Genomic DNA, 21,660 nt, shown 5'->3' on the forward strand with positions numbered 1-21,660 from the left:
TTATGTGAAAACTATCAATCAATAATTTTCTTAGAATAATCTGAATACAGGTATCTTATTCAGTTTGTTGGATCTAGGGTATCATTTTTAATTTTGATTGAAGTAGCAGGTATCTCTATTTCTTCATAATTTTATCGTTGTTCTATTTCTCTACTTGATTTGATGGTTGATCTAGTGCTTGCAAAAGATCCCTCAGGTTCTCATTGAGTGTGTAGGGATAGTCTTCAGTTGGACCAGCGAACTCTTAACACATATTTTTTGAAGAGCCTACTTCATATAAACCTCAGGATTTATCTAACGATAATCTTTTTTTTGCAGGGTGCTTTTGGGCTAGCACCTCTCTAAAATTTCAAAATCTTTTAAATATTTTGTGGAAATTTTGATAGATCTAGCTATAAAGAGCCTTCTATTATCAGATCTGGGAGCGAACTTGGACTCATACTCCTCAGATCTGATAGATCTATAAATTATTTGTATAAATCTGTAAATTATTTGTGTAGATCTGTTATTTACTTGTGTAGATATGAAATTTTGTAACATAAATTTGAATTTTAACACTTGGGTCTTTTGGATTTTCTTTAGTTTTGTACATATTGGGTATTGGGTTTTTCTCTTTTCACTTGTGCAGGAATAGATCTGAGAAATCAGCCAAGAAAATCTTCAGATCTGAGCTAATCGATTACTTGGTCTTAATTTCCCTAGCAAGATCGTTGATTCCATAAAACACTAGTATCAATTGTTTAAATTCTAATCAAATCCTATAAGTCTTGCTAAATCTTAATCAAGTGCTTGATCGCTTCACTGTGTCTCCCGAACTGGATAGTTCCCAACTAGTTCTTCTTCATTCCACTTTTCCACAGGGTCTACCCCCCTTAGCTTGTTGTAGGGAGACAGCTTAAACAAAGAGATTGGGGATTAGGGTGATAGCCCCCGATCTGCGCTGTTGTCGTAGTGCCTAGACATTTTGTGTGACAACAGGACTCTAAGTCTAAACTTAGAAAATTAAAATAATTAACGGGTATTAATCTAAATTGTGGGTGAAACTTCTGGAAGAAGGCAAAGATCAAGTCAATATGATTCTAGCCATTGATTAGAATCTAATCTGGGTCATTGATTGATCAAAGAGAGGATTATAAGAGGAGGCTTGATGTGCACTTGGAGAACATAACAGAGGCAGATACTCAGTTACCCGAGTAAGATCAATTTTCTCACTGGTCGAAGTTCAGCAAGAGAAAATCGAATCAAAGAGAGAGTTGCAGGTGAGAAAGGAAGGGAGGGCATCAGCGTCTAATAGTCACAAGTGTAGAGAATGGATTCAGGAATGCAAGAAGCAATTAGCAGTCAAGCTCGATATGAAGGATCTTCAAATTATGCATTATTACCTGGGCTAGAAGTATGGCAGAAGCCAGGAGAGATATATCTTGGTCAAGGTAAGTATGCGATCAAGATACTCCAAAAGTTTGGCATTATGGATTGCAAGCCTAAGATGACTCCTATGATTACCAATTTGAAACAAATGAGGAGTCTAGAATCTAGTCCGGTGGATCCTACTTGCTATAGACAATTGATTAGGTCCTTGATGTATATAGTAAACACAAGACCGAACATTTGTTTTTGTAGCGAATGTCCTAAGTCAGTTTCAGATGGAGCCAAAACATGATCATTGGATTGCAAATAAGCATATCCTAAGATATTTGCGTGGGGTTATATATCACTGCCTCCGGTACATTGGTAATGAAATCCATCTCATGGAATATACAGATTCAGATGTGGCAGTGAAGCAAACAGAAGAAGCATGACAGGTAGATGCTTTAGCCTAGGATCTTGCATGGTCTCATGGTTGAGCAAAAAACAGGATACAGTTGCTTTGAGTAGTGCAAAAGCTAAATATATTGTTGCAAGCAAGGTTTGTCGAGAAGCAATTTGGCTCAGGAAGTTGCTATCAAGCTTGTTTGAAGAACTGCTTAGCCCTACATGGATTCTGTTACCCACCACCTATGGGTGATGTCCACAAGAGAAAAAAATTCTCCTAGATGGTCCTCAGTGGGCAGCCACCAGATAGCTTGATGTGCCACTATCCCCGCCACCTGAGCCAACCATATGCTCCCTCACCCATCTGTTATGATCGCATGTTTGAAGGTGGATCTTCCAACCTTGATGGTAAGGCTTTTCATTGTGTAGTTGGGTACTTTTATTTACTTATCATGGACAGTTTTGGGCATGGATCAGTGGGGGGATTCGGCGGAAATAGTGGGCTTGGTTTGTACTTTTGTCTCCTCTGTCCAAATTTATAGTTAACCTTGTATCCTAGCCCTGTGGGATCTCCTTTATTGGCTACTAGCTTTATGGGTGGCACTACATGGAAAACCCCGATTTTGGTTGTGTTCCCACTTCCTGATACCATACACATCACTCCCCTTTGCTCATTATAACCCCATTCACCATATTTCCCATCCAGGTCCACATTTTTCCATTGGGTCCACAAGGCGTTAGCCTCCCCCTTCCTTTGCACACACTTTGGGTCGAACTTGGAACGATGCCCCAGAGGTTGATGCGGCTAAAAAGAAAGGAAAAAGCACAATTTGGCCATTCTTCATAGGAAATGTACCATAAAATGCAAAAGATGGTTGGGACATGCAAATTTAGCATGTGGGCAAAAACCAAGCATGAGCTATACCCCTATCATTGTGGCCATCACCTTGGTTCCTAAGGCCCCTTACACTGGCCCCCTTCATCATTAAAGAACCCATGATTGTTCCAACCCCTAGTGGACGATGAACTACCCCACCTTAAAGGGGTATTCACTGCTATATCTTACGCATCATGCTCTCATCCTCTGAAGCCTCGAGCAGTTATAAAGGACCACTTTCTCTATATCTTATGCATCATGCTCTCATCCCCTAGACCCCCGAGCATATGAAGAAGGGTGGAAAAACAAAGGTCAAGGTAACTCATGTACCACGGTCCACGATTGCTCCCTCCTGCATTCATACACCCAAGTGTGGGCTTCCCTATTATAGCTACCCTTGTACTGTGGCATGTGGCTTGGAGCCTTCCTCCTTGATGCCCCATTCCATTCCATCATTATATCACATGCCACCTGCCATTTGATGGATGTACCACGGACATGTCACCCTCTTTAAAGGCTGAAACCACCTAATAGGGTCCTTGGTTAACCTTCTTCTTGAACTTGGAGACACTTGTAGGTTCTAAAGCCCACAATGGAAGGGCATGCCACTATGAAGTGTCCACTTGGATCCATGGTTTGTAAGTTCATTTACTCAATCGCACTAATGTTTGGTTGTACTAAAAGGTGAGGGGACACATTAGATCTTATACAAAATTGTAGGTGGGTCTCCATCTTGGGTTTGGCCTCCCTATACGGGGTCCAAGCGCACTAGAGGGTCATATTTGCACTTGTAGGGTGAGCGTTGAGAGCCATGGGCCTCCCCCATAGCAGGGAGCAAATTGCCACTTCATCGAATCCTTCAGTTCCACTCATTGTTTGCCCATGTTCCACCTATTCGACGATGATTATGCACCTGGACCACCTTGCCTAGCTGGCTACACTCATGCGCCACACACTTGGCAGCTGATCCAACGCCCAGATGAGGATGTGTCTCACCATGGGAGACAATGGGAGGGCTTGCATCATTCTTCCAGCCCTTACAAATCGAATACATTCTCATTCAATCCATTTGGAGACCCATGAGGATGTATTGTGCCCCCCCCCCATAGCCACTTGGAGGCACCACATGTCATTTGCTTGGATATCAAGGGGCCACCCCCTTTATCACTATGTTTGGAGCTTGTTCACTCATCTTGGCACACATTGGACTCCACTAAGCCTCTTCAACAGCCCTTCGACCTATTTCTTCCTTTTTTGAGAATTTTTCATTTCATGCAATACATTAAGGGTGCAGAATGTAAATTATGTCTTTATCGGACTTCTCCTATTCAAGACCATAGTAGATACATAATATAAAATACACCTAACATAAACTCAACAAATATATCTAGGACCCTAAGCTGCCATTGGTTTATAACTTTATATGTTTCACAATGCTCACATAACCGTTAACATTGGATTTAAACAATAAATGTTGGGGAATTGTCAGATGCAACATAACAACATAGAAAACACCTAAATTGAGACAACTGCCATTGAAACTCAATGCACTAGATTTCAACTTTCCCTGCTTCTGGTATGTCAAAGTTCAGTATTTGTAAAGATGGACATATATTATGAAATATATGAGCTCTTAACTAACCATGTTAGTCTCTACTCTAAGAAAAAAGAATTCTAGAATTTGTTTAAGAATCACTGATGGTATGTGCCATGTAGCCAGACACAATAAAATTGCATAGAAAGAGGTACTAACCAACCAACTCCTCCAATCAGTGCTATAATGAATAGCATTCCAAATAAGTAGTATATGACTTTGTCAATCTTCTTCTCTAGTCTACTTCTTTTTGAAGGAACATTCAAGGCATTCTTCATGACCTGCTTCATCAATGTAAACAGAGTCATACTCCAGAATGGTATCAAAGAGAATAACTAGATAGAAGTTACTGATTAAAGAAATCTTGTAAAAATGCCATTATTAAAGACACCATAACATCTTATTTCAACTTTGAAGATTAGTAAATAGGATATTATAAATTAACAACTGTCTAGCAAACAGTTTGAAGAAACTCATGACCTTTGTTTCGTGTCCTGCAAAAATGACAATTCCAACAATCCAGCTGGTGTTCTTTAAGCTGCAACCCTGGTTTAAATGATGCACATAAGCTTACATGTTTCAGAAATACTACGACCTCAAGACAATATTAAGTACAGAGTTCAAATCAGACACAACTGTATACATAAATTTACAATCAATACGGTTGTTTTTCTAATCACCTATATTTTTCATCAGTTACAGACTACAGTCTGCTACCTATAATCCTTAGGCTTTTAGTCAAATAACAATTCTGTGGGCAGTTTGTATAGGTATGCATATTGGTCCATTTATCAATGTTTAATGCTATCAAGAAAAGGCAACAATGGAAAGGATTAAATATGATAACTAATCACTACTTTGTGTTCTACAAGTGGCCTAACTTGAACAGCATATTCAGTCAGATGACATACCAAAAGTATATGTGAATGATACCATTTCCAGGATTGTGAATGGCTTATGATTACAGCCATAAGGATGATGAATGACAGTTTTCTGACAGATAATGAAGTGATATAGAATAAAAAAGCTTTTATTAAGCTTACAAGACAGAATTATCTATGGGACCTGTTACCCCTCTTCTCAACAAGGGTACATAGATTCTTTCAATGCAGCATTCAACACCATTGTAATCCGAAGGCCACGAGTCAAAATCCATGTACAAAACCATGTCAGGCCCTGTATTACGCATCCTAGACCTGTGTTTTGTCAGTTTAAGTATGTATTTCATGTTGTTTTGTCGGACCAAACCCTATCCCTTGAAAGCTTCACCCAAGCACTCTCGTCTATAATCGGATTGGATGGATTTTGGTGGACTTCTCTTGAAGACTCATGGTTTTATGGGATCCTTCTTTTTGTAGGTGTGATCACCAATGTATGGGTTAGTCCAACCCATGTCAAAATGCACTTATATAATTCCACATAATCAGAGTTTTATCGAGTTTGTAGGTGACCTTGAACTTGGTACAGTATTCCTCATGACAGCTCTCACAGTATAGTATTCTTTTCTAAACACTTTCACATTTCCCAAGGCAGTTCACAGTTCCTAATGCAAAATAGTCCAGGTGATCAAAAAGTCAACCCAGTCTCAGATTGCAGATCATGACTGGAGGATTCCACGTCACGTGGAAGTCTTTTGATCAAAGCATCTGATGAAAAGTTATGACTTGGTCAAACTTGATCAACAGTACAGGAAAAGTTTCCATGGGATTTTCAGGTCAAGCATTGGGCAGAATCTTGAAAGCATTACATCAAAAGTGGCCAGCATGAAAAGACAAAAAATACCCAAGTGTCAGAATTCAATGATTCTCGAGGATGTTGGAGAACAGGCACAAGGACAGTATGATGTAGCCCACCAGGTGATGATGTGGCAACATCCTAGCTGATGTGGCAAATAGAGACCAACCCAGTACAAATCAGCACCAACTCAACAAAACTCAGGTTCCGGATTTTCCAAAGGGGCGAGGATGTTTGAGATCTTGTCTTGAGGGCCCAAGTCAATTGTCAAAAGCAAAAGTCAACATGGAATCAAGTCAAACTCATAGTTTGGGTCAAATCACTGTTTTAAAAACCAGAACATGTGACCGGACCAGTCCACCTAATGAACCGGGTTTCAAACCGAGATTGGTTAGGTCTAAACGAACTGGTTTTAAAAAAAATACATTAAATAATTAATTTTTAATGAAAACTATTTTTAAGATTTAAAACCATGATTCCAAGCCAATAGAGACAAAATATGCAAAGATTGCTCATTTATATACCATGTAAAGGTGAATATATCAAAATGGTACCGAGTGCAATACATATCATCGACAAAATACATAAACAATGAGGCTCTAAATGGCCTCTAAAGTGAAAAAACAAAGCCTACAAACTATGGGGCTAGTGGCCTACTACAAGACTCAAGTCTACATATATGATAATAGTGATCAACATTATCACTTGAAACTTCTCATGAGTCATCATGATCAAACTCAGTTGGTTGAGTCTCAACTCCCAAACTTTGCAGTCACAAACTTCTCTATTAGTTCAGTGACTTGAGTCTCAAACTTCTCTATCGTTTCAGTGACTCAAGTCTCAAACTTCTGAAGGTATTCTGCCCTAATATGCCCTATTACTTCATTTGGTGCTCCACATAGCTTTACATGGCCTCCTATCCGAGCCAAGTATTGCTTGAACCTGTTAATGCCCCCTCCTTCAATGAATTTTTGGCAATATTTGCAGATCATTTTGCCATCAATCATATCACAATGAGCGCATGCAATATCTTTGGCTTTTGGAGCCATGATGACTACTACTTAGCTTAAACTCTTTGTCCTTCCACTACTCCAGCAAAAACTCAACTCTCCAAGCTCCCAATCAAACTCTCAAATACTCCAAATGAGATGTGTGAGACAAATGAGAGGGAGAAGGGCCTTTTAAAGGCTTGGAGAGGGTGTTTTTGGAGGGAAAGAACCCTTACTTTCCCTCCAAAACACCCTAAGAAATTGGAAAATAGTGTTGCACGGGTCCTTCACAACCGTGGCAGCTAACCAGCTGATTTAGGATGGAACCGGCCGGTTTGACCACAAACCAACCGGTTAGGACCAATTAGGGCAAAAAAAGGTGAAATGAGGAGGTAAACCGGGTTTTTAAGCCGGTTTGACCTTGTGGGCTTGCTAACCGGCCAGTTTTTAAAACACTGGGTCAAATATAGCCATTACAGATGATGTCACCTAGCCGTTTTACCAACCATAAGCCAAGAAGCTAAGAGACTGACCAAGCAACTTGTTGAATTTCCAAGTGCAATAGATACAAGCACAATATTTCTAAAATACTGATAACTACTTCTAATGATATAGATCTTCTTTTAACAATTCCAGTTTATCATTAAGCAATTACACTTCAGAAATTCAACCATAAAACCATAAGGACAGTAGAGATCACAATGCACAAAGAGAACACAAAACTTACCTTGGGAAAAAACCAGCGACCCTTATCTTACAGAAATTCTTCAATTCAACAAGAGATACATCTAATGTTGCTAATCAACTATGAGGTCAAACTGACCAACAAAGCTTATGGTCAAACCTACTCTCCAGCCTTCAAGACAAGCCTCCAATAGACCAACCCAGTGCAAATCAGCACCAACTCAACAAAACTTAGGTTCTGGATTTTCCAGAGGGGCAAGGATGTTTGAGATCTTGTCTTGAGGACCCAAGTCAAATTGTCAAAGAAAAAGTCAACATGGAATCAGGTCAAACTCGTAGTTTGGGTCAAATATAGCCATTACAGATGATGTCACCTAGCTGTTTTACCAACCATAAGCCAAGAAGCTAAGAGACTGACCAAGCAACTTGTTGAGTTTTCAAGTGCAATAGATACAAGCACAATATTTCTAAAATACTGATAATTACTTCTAATTATATAGATCTTCTTTTAACAATTCAAGTTTATCATTAAGGAATTACACTTCAAAAATTCAACCATAAAACCATAAGGATGGTAGAGATCACAATGCACAAAGTGAACACAAAACTTACCATGGGAAAACCCACTTAGGGGAAAAAACCAACAACCCTTATCTTAGATATATTCTTCAATTCAACAAGAGATACATCTAATGTTGCTAATCAACTATGAGGTCAAACTGACCAACAAAGCTTATGGTCAAACCTACTCTCTAGCCTTCAAGTCAAGCCTCCAATCTGCCCTGCAACTCGACCTGATATGATTTTTCCTATGCTAAAATTCGACTTCCTAGAAACTATCCAGAAACCCAAAAATTCGGCCTTCCAGTCTACCCAAAAATTCGGCCTATCCAAAATATGTTTCCCAAAATATTATGCCTAGAAAACTGCCTAGAAACACACGTGCTAGCTAGAGAGAGAGAGATGTGAATTAGAGAGAGAGAAATATGACCTTCGTCCTTTTTTTCATCCTTCGCTTGAACGCCCAGAAACTGTCTTGCTTGTGAGAGGTCAAATGGTGCCTTTGTGGAGGAGGTCAAATGCCTTTATATAGTGTTTTGCCTTCGCGAATAGGTGTGTCTCTTCATTGGAGGCCGAGTTTATTCTCTAAGAAGGCTACGCAGGGGCTTGCACAGAGCCTCATAGAGGCAGTTCGATTTGGCTGAGAGGCAAGTCATTTTAGGTGCCGGAGGCCGGGAATATTTCTAGAAGGTAGGGTCAGTGACTTCCAGCAACAGCTACAAGCAAAGCGACTGACTCAGAGACAGTGCCGAAAGAGTGCGAGTTTGGCCTACACAAGAACTACGTAGAAGATCGACGCAGGAGTTTTCCGGAGCATATTTTTGTGGCCAATTTGGGACAGGATTGCTTGTGGAGGGTAAAATCTCATCAGTGGTTTTGCCAGTATTTCACTCAAAGAGGATCACATGTTTGGCATCCATTTTATTGTACTCAAAACTTCACAGTTGCAAAATGATAAAACCCTTAGTTGCTGCACCAGTTTTCCTGCATTGGGTTTTTCTGGGGACAATTGTCCAAAATAAGGGTGTTCATAATTTTTGTGTGTGCTCTATATTTCTCAGTTACTAGCCTTTTATTTCCTGCAACGTTTTTATGGTGAAAATTGCAGTTGTGACTTTATTCATTATTTGGCGTCGCAAATAAACTGCACTTAATGGTAATCAGTTAGAAGAATAATTTCCATTTGTTGCAATAGATTAAAAATTTCACAATTTGCATATGTATATCCCTACAACTATATATCACCATTTGAGACATATCTCAAACCATAGTCAATTTTACCGCACAAATGTTTCAATATGTGCTTTTGCTGCAATCCAATGATCATGCCTTGGTTCCATCTGGAACTGGCTCAATGTGTTTAATACAAAGCAAATGGTTGGCCTGGTAATAACCTCAGGTTGAGGCATAACCAATGCAACCACTATATCATCTCATCTATAACATGAGATTCCCCATTGTATCGGATGAACAAAGTTCATCTACCAAATATCTAATATAAAAAGGACAATACATTGAAATCCATAAAGGATTAATATCATATATAATTGAATAAGATATGAATGATTGATGATGACCCGGACTACGAGGCCATGATGGATCTAAAGAGAAGTATCAGGGTTTTCCACATTGTGGGCTACGCTGCCACAGAACTCCAAATTGTTTTCACCTTACGCAGCATTTATCGGCCTCCCAAGCTCAGATCCAGACAGGTGATGGTGGATGGTATCCACCAGTGAACGTTTCTCTTGCAAAAAACAACAATCACATCACTCTTCCTTGGATCTCCTGATGTTTTGGAAAGAGGGACCATAGGCGAAGAGATTATTTCCAGATATGGTTTCCCTCTTCTAAGCGCAAGCTCCAAGCCCTCATATGGGTTATACCCATCGTACTTACCAAATCCTAGCGTTGGATCTACAAAACAGTGCTTCTGTTTCCAATCTTCTCACCAGTTTCGTGATATCCTGCTTTTTAATGATGTCGAGCTTCTTGCTGAGGGCTTTTTTTTACTGTTGTTCTAGGGTTGCAATACTCATACAACCGTGGGATGCAGGAGATGGGTATGGTGTCGCCCATGAGTTTCAAAACATATTGAACGCAGGTGGAGAAGGCAGCTTGTTTGAGATCAATAAAAGGACAGAACTTGAAGATCAATCCCCAAATCCATTTGAAGGAGCCCCGATCCAAATTTTTATCAGAACACTGAGAGGGAAAATTGTTTGTATGAGGGTCTGGATCTGGAAGTGGGTACAAGCTCTTAAGAAAAAGATTCAAGAACAGATGGGTATTCCAGTAAGACTTCAAAATCTGATTTATGTAGGGAAATCATTGCAAGAGGACTACAAGTTGTAGGACTATGGCATTATTCCCGACTCGACCATCATCCTTAACATGAGACTTCTTGGAGGGTGCCCTGGATCTAGCTCAAAAGGCCCAGCTTCATTCAAGGATGCAGTCAAAGGGAAGGCAAAGCCACAAAAATAGCCAGAACAATCTCCCAATCTTCCTAGACCCTATATCATGGAGCGGATGAGCCAGGTGCCAGCTTTAACAGTCAAATTGCTCGAGGTAAATGAGATTTATGCTAATTTCCATGCAAGAGCAGTTATATGTAGATTTAATGGATTCTGGCCCAAATCAAAGGCTCTACATCAATGGATTTTCTCTACTTGGACAGAAAGTTGTGATATCCATCTATGTTCTAGGGGTTTTTTATTGTAAAGTTTGATACAATAAAAGATAAGGATTATGTATTAAACGAGGGACCATGGTTTTGGGGCAATGCGGGTCTATTCATGATACCTTGGTTTCCAGGTTTTGATGCAAACACCATGGTGGTATCCAAAATACCCATGTGGGTCAGGTTACATAATCTACCATTGCATTTTTGGCATCACAAAGTATTCAAAGCAACTGGGAATTCTTTGGGAAAATGCTTAAAGGTGGATGCAGATCGTGTCTCAAAAGGAATTTTCACCTTTGCTAGAATCTGTGTAGAGGTAGATCTTAGTAAAGGTTTACCTAATCGCATTTTGTTGTTTCACAACAATCTGCAGTGGTCTCAACCCCTTGACTATGAGAATATGGCTTTTTGTTGTTGTACATGTCTTCAAACCAGTCATCTTCAAAGCGTGTGTCCTCAAGTTAAAAAAGATCCCAAAAGAAAAAAGAGACAACCTCAAAAGCCAAAAGGTTGGTCAGAAACTCAGGAAGCAGAAACAGAAGGTGCAAAAACCCCAGAAAACACCACAAACATAAATGATCATAAATCCCAGGACACCTCGCAGAAGGACGAGGTCAAGCATAATTATGCATTAGTTCCAATGTCTTCCGTTCAACAGCAGCAGATTGAGATGATTACATCTGAAAAAGAAGTAAGTGGTACCAAACGAATTCATGCATCAAAAAGTTCGAATTTTGATAAAGAAATCCCAATAAATGTAAAAGAGAATCAAATGACTATTGTATCATCCACACCCAACTCTAGTGGTTGGCGGAAAGTGGAAAAAAAGAAAGGTAGAAAAGAGTAGACTAGTGTTAACTCTCTAATGAGTTTTTATTGATCTTGGACACCAGGATCTGTTGTTTTATGCATATGCTTTTTAACATCTACAATATGTAATTTTGTTCATATGAATAAAATTGTGATTTTTCCTTGGGAAAAAAAGAATGATTGATGATGACCCACATGATGGTATACATACACATTACTGTGTCACAAGGTGAAGGGTCGTGATCATTAGTGGTATATCAGTACATTATTATTATTATTTTATTATTATTTAATATTTATTCATATATTTTATGTTTATTATATTGTCTTTTCCTTCAAAGGTGGTTTGTACTCAAAGCATTTTATGGAAAGACCTATGTCTTCATTTTTTGCCTTCAATACTTGTCATAATTCTTCATTCTTGAGATTGAAGACATGAGAAGATATGATTTTCAAAGAGTTGAGCAAAATTGATATTGCAACTCAGGGTAGCATCTTGGATGCCAAATGGGTAGCATAGTCTCTAGAAGGATGCTTTCCTTAGCAAGCATTGTAGAAAATTGAGACATAATCTCTCATGGCTTAGCATATTGGCAAGATTAGGGGGTCGTTTGAATTTTGTAACATAATTCCAACTCCTCATAGCTTCCAAGTCTCAAGCTTCTTTATTATCATAAGTATCTAGGCAACTTGGAGGAAGGTGGTTGGTTTAGTGATATGGATGGGATTTGGCTAGAAGACTAATTTGGAGTTCAAAGGTACACAACAGGTGTGTTGTAGACATGCCCCATTTTTATGGGTTGTGACAAGTCACAGAGTAAGAAGAAGATTTTTCTATTTGAGGGATTTGTAGGATATTGATACTTTCTCTTAGAAAGATTGACAATCCATTGCCCATGAGTTTGTGCATTCATCTTTAGAATGACATACTATTATATAGATTCTCTATATGATTCTGCTAGAAGACCTATTCAAAATGAATACAAACATGCCTACTCCCTTCTGGCATGATTAGAAGGGTAGCTTTGGGTACCCCTTGGTCTAGTATAATCACTAGAGGTTGCTTTTCTTCATCGACAACATGATTTCAACCCTGTTATAATGCATAATGTGTGTCTATTGTTGACCATGCACTTGCCAATAGTTCCAAGAAGCAAAGTACATGACAGTGGACAAAAAAAAAAAATTCAAAGATCACCTTCATCATGCAGCTTCCCATATTATCATTGTAGTCCAAATTTTGCAGCCCTATGGGCCTTTATTGTAAAAAATATTATAGTATGACTATGAAGCCATGTAACACACCTAGGTAAACTTCAGAATTTTCAGTAAAGAGTTTCACCCTAGGGAGTATTTTAACCTCTCTAATTATTTGTGTTTCTAAACATGAATAATTAGCAGAGTTTTTCTCCCAAACATACCCCAAAGCTAGGGTGGCTCGATGGTGATGTCTTAAGTGAGTCCTAGCATATCAAGTCTATGTATAATTATAATACTAGATCATGTCTTGAGTCTTGCAGAATTTTGTTAAGTTTGTAATGGCCCACCTACTATTACAAACAAAATACGAATATTAGGATACATAAGAGACATCCATACGATAGCTATGTATGCATGGACCCGCATGTATCGCACTATATATAAGCTGGTTAATATAGAGAACTGTCTAACTTAAGGTAATGAATTGATTATCGAAATAAATCCCTATCTCACTAGAATATCATGAATATATCAAATTAGATAGGTAATACGTATACCACCTTAATGTTGATTTGGGGTAGCATCAGATGTGTTCTAGCCATGAAAATTGGTGGAGACGCTAAAGCACATGAAATCTCCAAGACCCAGAAATGGTTTGGATAGATTCTAACCGGTTTGGGAGATATTAAAATAATTAATATTTTTAATGGAGTTCCTAAGTCTAAACTTAGTAAAAATAAAATATTAATGGGTATTAATATAAAACTGGGTTAGAAGGTTCCAAAAGTCATGGATCAAACCAAATCTAATCTTAGTTGTTGATTAGGGACTTAATCTCGACCATTGAATTGTCAACGGGAGAAGTATAAGAAGAGACATGAGGGTCACTTGGAGAACACACCGAGTTGATCAAGAATTTGATTTTCTGGGGCAACGCTCGTTGAAGAAATCGAAGGAGTGATTAGAGTTGCAGCTGAGGGGTAGTAGTGAATACAAAAGCAGAGAGGCAGAGAGGGTACCGGGAGCATCAACGCAGAAGCTGGGAGAGAGGGACGCAAAGCCAACTAGAGGCCAGGCAAAGCTAGCCAGGATCTACATAGTGCCTGAGGAGAGCCAGTGTGGGTGATGTAGAGGTTGATGCAGAGCCTCCAAAGGCTGACACAGGGCTAGTTGGGCTGACGCTGGGATAGAGAGGGTAACACAATCCCTAGAGGCTGATACTGGGAGATTTCGTGGGGCAGATTGGAGCTGAGAGTTATGGGATTGCTCATCCGAGGTTTTTAGCCGGAATATCTGTCTCCGACTGAGAGGTACTATTGCCGAGAGAATTTTCTATTGGGTGAGACATTTATGGCACCCAGATTGTATTCTGAAATTGCTTAATAACAAAACCCTAAGATAGTTGCACCGGTTTTCCTGCATTGGGTTTTTCTGGGGACATTAGTCCAAAAATAACAGTGTCACTTGTGTTCTTCTTTTTCTTTTAGTTGATGATATGTATGTGCTGAGCATGTACTTGTATTTATTTTCAGTATTTACATGGTAAATAACTTGTTAATTAACATAACAAGTAGGAAGAAATAAATTCGAAAGTACATGAAGGATTTCTAACAGATACACTTAGAAATTCCAACATGGTATCGGAGTGTGGTTGCAAATCACAGGAGAACTGAGGGCATCAGCCGAGCAAAGCAGCAGTAGCAGAAACAGCTGTCCCGAGTGACAGAAGTTGTTCCTAGCGGAAAAGCAGCAAGGAAGGGGTGATGTAGTGCCTGCATCATCAAGTTTGAGTCGAGAGAAAGATTAGCACAATGGCAGAAAGGAGCAGACCTGACCTACGCAGTGCTCGGTCATCTTTCTCAGTCAGGAAGGATTGACGCCCATGGCCATGAGGCGCGGATTTTGATGGTGCAGAGATTGTACAAAGTCTAGAGGCTTTAACCTTCAGTTTGCTGGGGCATAGGAGGATGTGGAGAAGTTGCGGAGTGACGTTGGTGGGGTACTGTGGTCAGAACAGTAACTAATAGGGTAAGACCAAGGAGAAGGGAGTTGTTGCCGAGGATTTCTAGCCAAGAAATTCGAATCAGTGGTGCCGCTGCAGTAGAGAGACTCGAAAGAGTCGAAAGAGGAGCAGTGAGATGGCAATGAACGGGGTAAGAGATCAGGACAGACTGGACGAAGCCTCAAACTTCGTAGTCTGGAAGGCCATGATCTTATCCGTTCTAGACCAAATCGTCTAAAGGACTTCATCTTTTCTAAGTTTACTTAGCTTAAAAACCCTTCATGCACTTTTTCTGATTTATTCCTACCTACTTGTTATTTTTCTTTAACAAGTTATTTACAAAGTGAATACTGAAAATAAACACCAATGCATGCTCAACATAATACAGATCAGCAACTAAAAGAAACAGAACAAACACACCACATGACACCATTATTTTTGGACCAATGTCCCCGGAAAAACCCAATGCGGGAAAACCGGTGTAGCTATCTAAGAGTTTTCTTATTAAGCAATATCAGAGTATAATCAGGGTGCTGAAACTGGCCTACCCAACAGAGAATTTCCTTAGCAGCTATACCTCACAATTGGAGAGAAATCTCCTGGATGAAACCCCGAAAAACCCTTTCAGCAACTCCTCAGTACAAAACTGCTTTGCAACCCCAGCGTCTACCCAAACTAGACTGCGTCAGCCCCTCTCTTTCTCATGCTAGCCATGTGTCAGCCTTTCTTGGCCTGCATAAGCCCCAGGAGGCCCTGCGTCAGCTCTGGGAGCCTTTCTTGTCAGCTGCTCTAGCCCCTCTGGTGCTCTACACAGCACTTGGCTGCCTCTGCATGGCCCTGCGTGAGCCCTTCTTGGTTTTGCATCACCCTCCTTGGCTGCTGTGCTACTCTCCCAACACAATCTCTACCTTCTCTGTTTCTTTGTACTCAATGCCCCTCAGTTGCTCTCTCGATCACTGATTCTATCTCTCTTAGCAAACCCTGCTCTAGAAAATAGAATGACTGATCATCTGGTGTACTCTCTAAGTGACCCTCAAGCCTCTTCTTATACTTTTCCTGTTGACATCTCAACGGCCGAGATTAAGTCCCTAATCAACGGCTGAGATTAGATCTGGCTTGATCCACGTCATTTGGACCACTCTAACATAGATTCATATTAATACACATTTATATTTTATTTTCCCTAAGCTTAGACTTAAGGACTCCATTAATAATATTAATTATTTTAATATCTCCTGATTTGTTTAGAATCTACCCAAACCCTTTCTAGGTATTGGAGATCTTATGTGCCCCAACCTATCCACCAAATTTCGTGGCTAGAACACATCCAATGCTACCACAAATCAACAAATACATGACAAAATCCAATGGAAACATTGCAATCCCCCCAATCCTAAAACCCTGAAAAACTGATAAGTCTATTGGATTTTGAATAAGGTCTAAAATTCTACTTTCTCCATATGAATTCCAATAAGGTCGGAACCACTCTCAAACATCCTGAATCATTTCATGGTAATGTACCACTGTCACTGATGCATCTGTATGATAACTCCCTCTACATCCGTGTTGTTGCTGGTCCTTTCTTCCAACACTGCATCTGCACTGCACCTCCTCTCATCATGTTGCATCATGCTGCCCACTGTTGCACTGCAACTCAGTTACTGAGAAGTAAGTAACTAATCTCCCAACTGACCTCCCTGTTGGGCTAGAGACACCCACTGATGCTGAAGTTCCCTCTGTCGCTGACAAGTGCTCCCTCACTGACCTTTGCGTTGTTGCAACAACTCTCATGCATCTCGCACCGTTGCACATCTCTCTGTGCTGTCCTGCACTGGTGCAACACTCCTATGCCTCTCGCACTGCTGCAGCCTGCTAGCTTTGCATTGTCTCGGGACTCCTACACCATAGCTCTCTCTGCCACTCCATCGCATCCATCTCTACCCACTCAACCAGTCCCTCTACTCCTCGTCGGGGCTCCCGTAGCAAGGTCTAAATCCAAGAGGCTAGGTACCTCAAGGATCCTGCCCCTCATCCCCTGTAGTCTACCTGACTATAGCTCGATGTCTCCCCACTTTCACTCAAGCGGCGCATGTGCACTCATGGCACAGGCATCGTCTGTCGAAACTTCCTTCTCTGCCCATGTTGGCGCTGCCTTAGTCTCGGAAGTCTCTCCCTTACTCTTCTTCCTTGGGCACTAGGTCACATAATGACCCATCTCCCCATGGTGGAAGCACTTGATCTTGGAGAGATCTTTCTTCTTTCGCTTCTCCTGCATTCCCTCAGATGCTAGGGCCACATCCTCCTCCTCCTGTTGAACCCTGATCCCTTTGCTGCTGCTATCTATCTTCAACTGTCGTCTAATCTCTTCCTGCCGAAGAGCTACCCACATCTCATCCCAAGGTAGGAGAGTACCTCTGCCCAGGATACTTTGGACAAACACTTCCCAATCTTCTGAGACAGCATTCAAGGTTGTCCTCACCATAAGCTCTTGATCTAGTGTTGCTCCTATAGCAATCAACTGGTCTCGGATCTCATTCAGTCCTCCGAGGAAGGTGTCAATCGATTGACCCTTCTACATCTGATACGACCTCATCTGGTTCTCAAGCAGCATTCTTCTCTGCACAAAAGTATGCTGGTACAGGTTCTTGAGAGCCTCCCACATCTGAACTGTCGTTTCCTTCTGGGCTATAATGTGGTACCACATGATCCTTGACCCCGTCAAGGATAATGCACTTGGCCCTCACCATCGCCTCTTCGCACTTGTCATTATCATTTGGGTTGACTGGGATAAATATCGTCTTCAAGGCGAAGTTCTTGACACGATTCCTGTCAAACACTGATAAGATTCTGGCCTTCCAGACTGCAAAGTTCGATGCTCCGTCTAGTCTATCCTAGTCTCTTACCCCGTGAAGTGCCATGACGCTCCTCTACTTCCCTCTTGGAAGTTCTCTGTTCGACTCCTCTTAGTCTCTACTTCTCATCTGGAAGTTCTCTTCAGGACTCCCTCTGAGTCCTGATTTCCCTCCTAGGAATCCTTCTACCGCTTGTCGAAATGCCCCCTACTCTGATCTTCTTGTGTAACTGCACTACTGATCCAGGTTCCTCGGCTAGAAACCCTCAGTAACAACTCCTCTGGCCCTACTCTGCCAGGTATTGTTCTGACTACAATACCTCACCAGCTCCACTCTACAATATTTCTGCAGCCTTCTAGACTCGAGCAACTGCCTCTCTATGAACTGCGTCAACCCCTCTCTGCCCCACACTGGCTCTGCGTCACCCCAGATGGGTCTGCGTCAGCCCTGGGATGCCCTGCATCAACCCTGTGGCCCTCTGCGTCAGCAACGCTCGCCTCTCTAAGGCTCTGCGCAGTCCCCGACTTCCTCTTTGTGGCTCTGGCTGGCTGTATGTCACACTTCCTTGGCTTTTGCGCTGCTAGAAACAACTTCTGTCACCCCGAGACAATTGTTTTCTGTTGCTATTTCTCTACTCAGCTGATGTATTTTAGTCCTCTTGTGATCTGCAATCATGCTTTGATACCATGTTGAAGTTTCTAAGTTTACTGTGGCTAGGGCATCCTTAGGACTGCGGCTAGGGCTTCTTTAGGTCAGCGTTAGGGCAGCTTTACGTCAGCGTTAGGGCAACGTAGAGGTTCCTTCTGTTGAAGTTTCCAAGTTTACTTAGTTAGAAACCCTCCATGCACTTTCTCTGATTTATTCCTACCTACTTGTTATTTTTCTTTAACAAGTTATTTACAAAGTAAATAACGAAAATAAACACCAGTGCATACTCAACATATTACAGATTAGCAACTAAAAGAAACAAAAACAAATACACCACATGACACCATTATTTTTGGACCAATGTCCCCGGAAAAGCCTAATGCTGGAAAATCGGTGCAGCGATCTAAGGGTTTTCTTATTAAGCAATATCAGAGTACAATCAGGGTGTCGAAACTGACCTACCCAACAGAGAATTTCCTTACCAACTATACCTAACAGTTTGAGAGAAATCTCCTGTCTGAAACCCCGGAAAACCCTTCAGGCAGCTCCTCAGCACAAAACTGCTCTGCAACCCCAGCGTCTGCCCAAACTGGATAGCATCAGCCCCTCTTTGTCTCACGTTGGCCCTGCGTCAACCCAGGAGGACCTGCGTCGGCTCTAGGAGCCTCCATGTCAGCTGCGCTAGCCCCTCTGGTGCTCTGCGCAGCACTTGGCTGCCTCTACGTGGCCATGCGTGAGCCCTTCTTGGCTCTGTGTCACCCTCCTTGGTTGTTGCAATGCTCTCCCGGCACAATCTTTGCCTTCTCTGTTTCTCTGTACTCAATGCCCCTCAGCTGCTCTCCTCATCACTAATTCGATCTCTCTTAGCAAACCCCGCTCTAGAGAATAGAATGACTGATCATCTGGTGTACTCTCCAACTGAACCTAAAGCCTCCTCTTATACTTTTCCTATTGACACCTCAACGGCCGAGATTAAGTCCCTAATCAACAGCTAAGATTAGATTTGGCTTGATTCAGGTCTTTTGGACCACTCTAACACAGATTCATATTTATACACATTAATATTTTATTTTCTTTAAGTTTAGACATAGTGACTCCATTAAAAATATTAATTATTTTGATATCTCCTGATCTGTTTAGAATCTGCCCAAACCCTTTCTGGGTATTGGAGATCTGATGTGCCCCAACCTCTCCACCAAATTTCCTAACTAGAGCACATTCAATGCTACCCCAAATCAACAGGACTTCACCTTGAAAACGATAGCAATCCCAGTTGACCCGGCTGAGAACGATAAGTACGAGGAGGCAATGGCGAGGGCCAAGAGCATCATCCTTGACAGGGTCAAGAACCATGTAGTACCACATATTGCCAAAAAGGACACGGCAAATGCGACGTGGGAGGCCTTGACGAAATTGTATCAACATACTTCCATGCAGAGCAAGATGCTACTAGAAAATCAATTGCAGTCATATCAAATGCAGAAAGGAGAACAGATTGACATATTCCTCAGTCGATTGAAGGAGATCCGGGATCAACTGACTTCCATAAGGGCCACGCCAAATCAATAATTAATGGTGAGGACCGCATTGAACGCAGTCTGAGAGGACTGGGAGATATTTGTCCAGAGCATACTCGGCAAATCGACCCTTCCAGATTGGGAGGAATTGTGGGTGGCTCTTCGTCAGGAAGAGATCAGAAGGATAACCAAGGCAGGAAGCAGCGTCAAAGGGGTCAGAATCAAGGAGGAAGAGGAGGATGTTACCTTAGCATCTGAGGGAAAGCAGGAAAAACGAAAGAAGAAGGACCTCTCCAAGGTCAAATGCTTCCATTGTGGGGAACTGGGTCATTATGCGAGCCAGTGTCCAAGGAAGAAGAGCAAGGGAGAGGCTTATGAGACCGAGGTTGCGCCAGCAAGGGCGGAGAAAGAAGTGGAGACAGATGATGACTGTGCCATGAGTGCTCATGCACCTTGTGAGAGGAAGTGGGGAGACATCGAGCTGTAATCAGCCAGACTACAAGCGACGAGGGGCTGGATCTTTGAGGTACCCAACCTCTTGGATTATACCTTGCTACGGGAGCCTCGAAAAGGAGCATCAAAATTGACGAAGATGTCAGAGTTAGGAGATCAGTTACTTACTTCTCAGTAACTGAGTTGCAATGCAACAGTTAGTAGTGGCAGTATTATGGGCAGCATGATGCAGCATGATGAGAGGGATTGCAGTGCAGATGGAGCAGTGGCAGTGGCAGGGCCATAGGCAGCAGCATGGACGCAGAGGGAGCGGTTGTACAGATGCAACAGTGGCAATGGCGGGGCCATGGGTAGCAATACATGATGCAGCAGTACAGAGGATGTTGGGCAGCAAGCCTGGCATCAGCACAAGGACCAATGCAGATGATTAGGGTAATGCTGAGTGAGGAGTATTACTAGAGCACAGTCCTCGCTAAGAGGGAGTGTTGATTTGGGGTAGCATCGTATGTGCTCTAGCCATGAAAATTGGTGGAGAGGCTAAAGCACATCAGACCTCCAGGACCTAAAAATGGTTTGGGCAGATTCTAACCGATTTGGGAGATATTAAAATAATTAATATTTTTAATGGAGTTCCTAAGTCTAAACTTAGGAAAAATAAAATATTAATGGGTGTTAATATAAAATTGGGTTAGAAGGTTCCAAAAGTCATGGATCAAGCCAAATCTAATATTAGTTGTTGATTAGGGACTTAATCTCAACTGTTGAATTGTCAACGAGAAAAGTATAAGAAGAAGCTTGAGGGTCACTTGCAGAACACACCGAGTTGATCAAGAATTCGATTTTCTGGGGCAAGGCTTACTGAGGAAACGAAGGAGTGATCAGAGTTGCAGCTGAGGGGCAGTGAATACAAAAGCAAAGAGGCAGAGAGGGTACCAGAAGCATCAACGCAGAAGCTGAGAGAGAGGGACGCAGAGCCAACTAGAGGCCACACAGAGCCAGCCAGAGGCCACGCAAAGCCAGCCAGGAGCTGCGTAGTGCTTGAGGAAAGCCAGCATGGGTGACGTAGAGGATGACGCAGAGCCTCCAGAGGCTGACATAGGGCTAGTTGAGTTGACGCTGGGCCAGAGAGGCTAACGCTGGGAGACTTCGTGGGGCAGATTGGAGCTGAGAGCTGTGGGATTGTTCATCTGGGGTTTTTAGCCAGAATATCTATCTCCGATTGAGAGGTACTATTTCTGAGAGAATTCTCTATTGGGTGAGCCATTTCTAGCACCCAGATTGTATTTTGAAACTGCTTAATA

General features: G+C 41.7%; 1 protein-coding gene across 4 annotated transcripts in view; it reads right to left on the reverse strand.

Moving 5' to 3' along the window:
* Positions 1-21,660, reverse strand: part of LOC149225112 (phospholipid-transporting ATPase 3-like) — a 471,966-nt gene that overhangs the window by 267,372 nt on the left and 182,934 nt on the right. For all 4 annotated transcript variants that reach the window (XM_089376915.1, XM_089376914.1, XM_089376913.1 and 1 more), the window contains 2 exons: positions 4,704-4,769; positions 4,383-4,504 (listed from right to left, as the gene is read on the reverse strand). In XM_089376915.1, coding sequence (XP_089233041.1) covers positions 4,383-4,504; positions 4,704-4,769 — 188 coding nt within the window. The remainder of the gene's footprint in view (positions 1-4,382; positions 4,505-4,703; positions 4,770-21,660) is intronic.

Source organism: Pinus tabuliformis, chromosome J (assembly GCF_031772625.1).
Source record: "Pinus tabuliformis cultivar Carrire ecotype Pingquan chromosome J, CPIR1, whole genome shotgun sequence".
NCBI lineage: Eukaryota > Viridiplantae > Streptophyta > Pinopsida > Pinales > Pinaceae > Pinus > Pinus tabuliformis.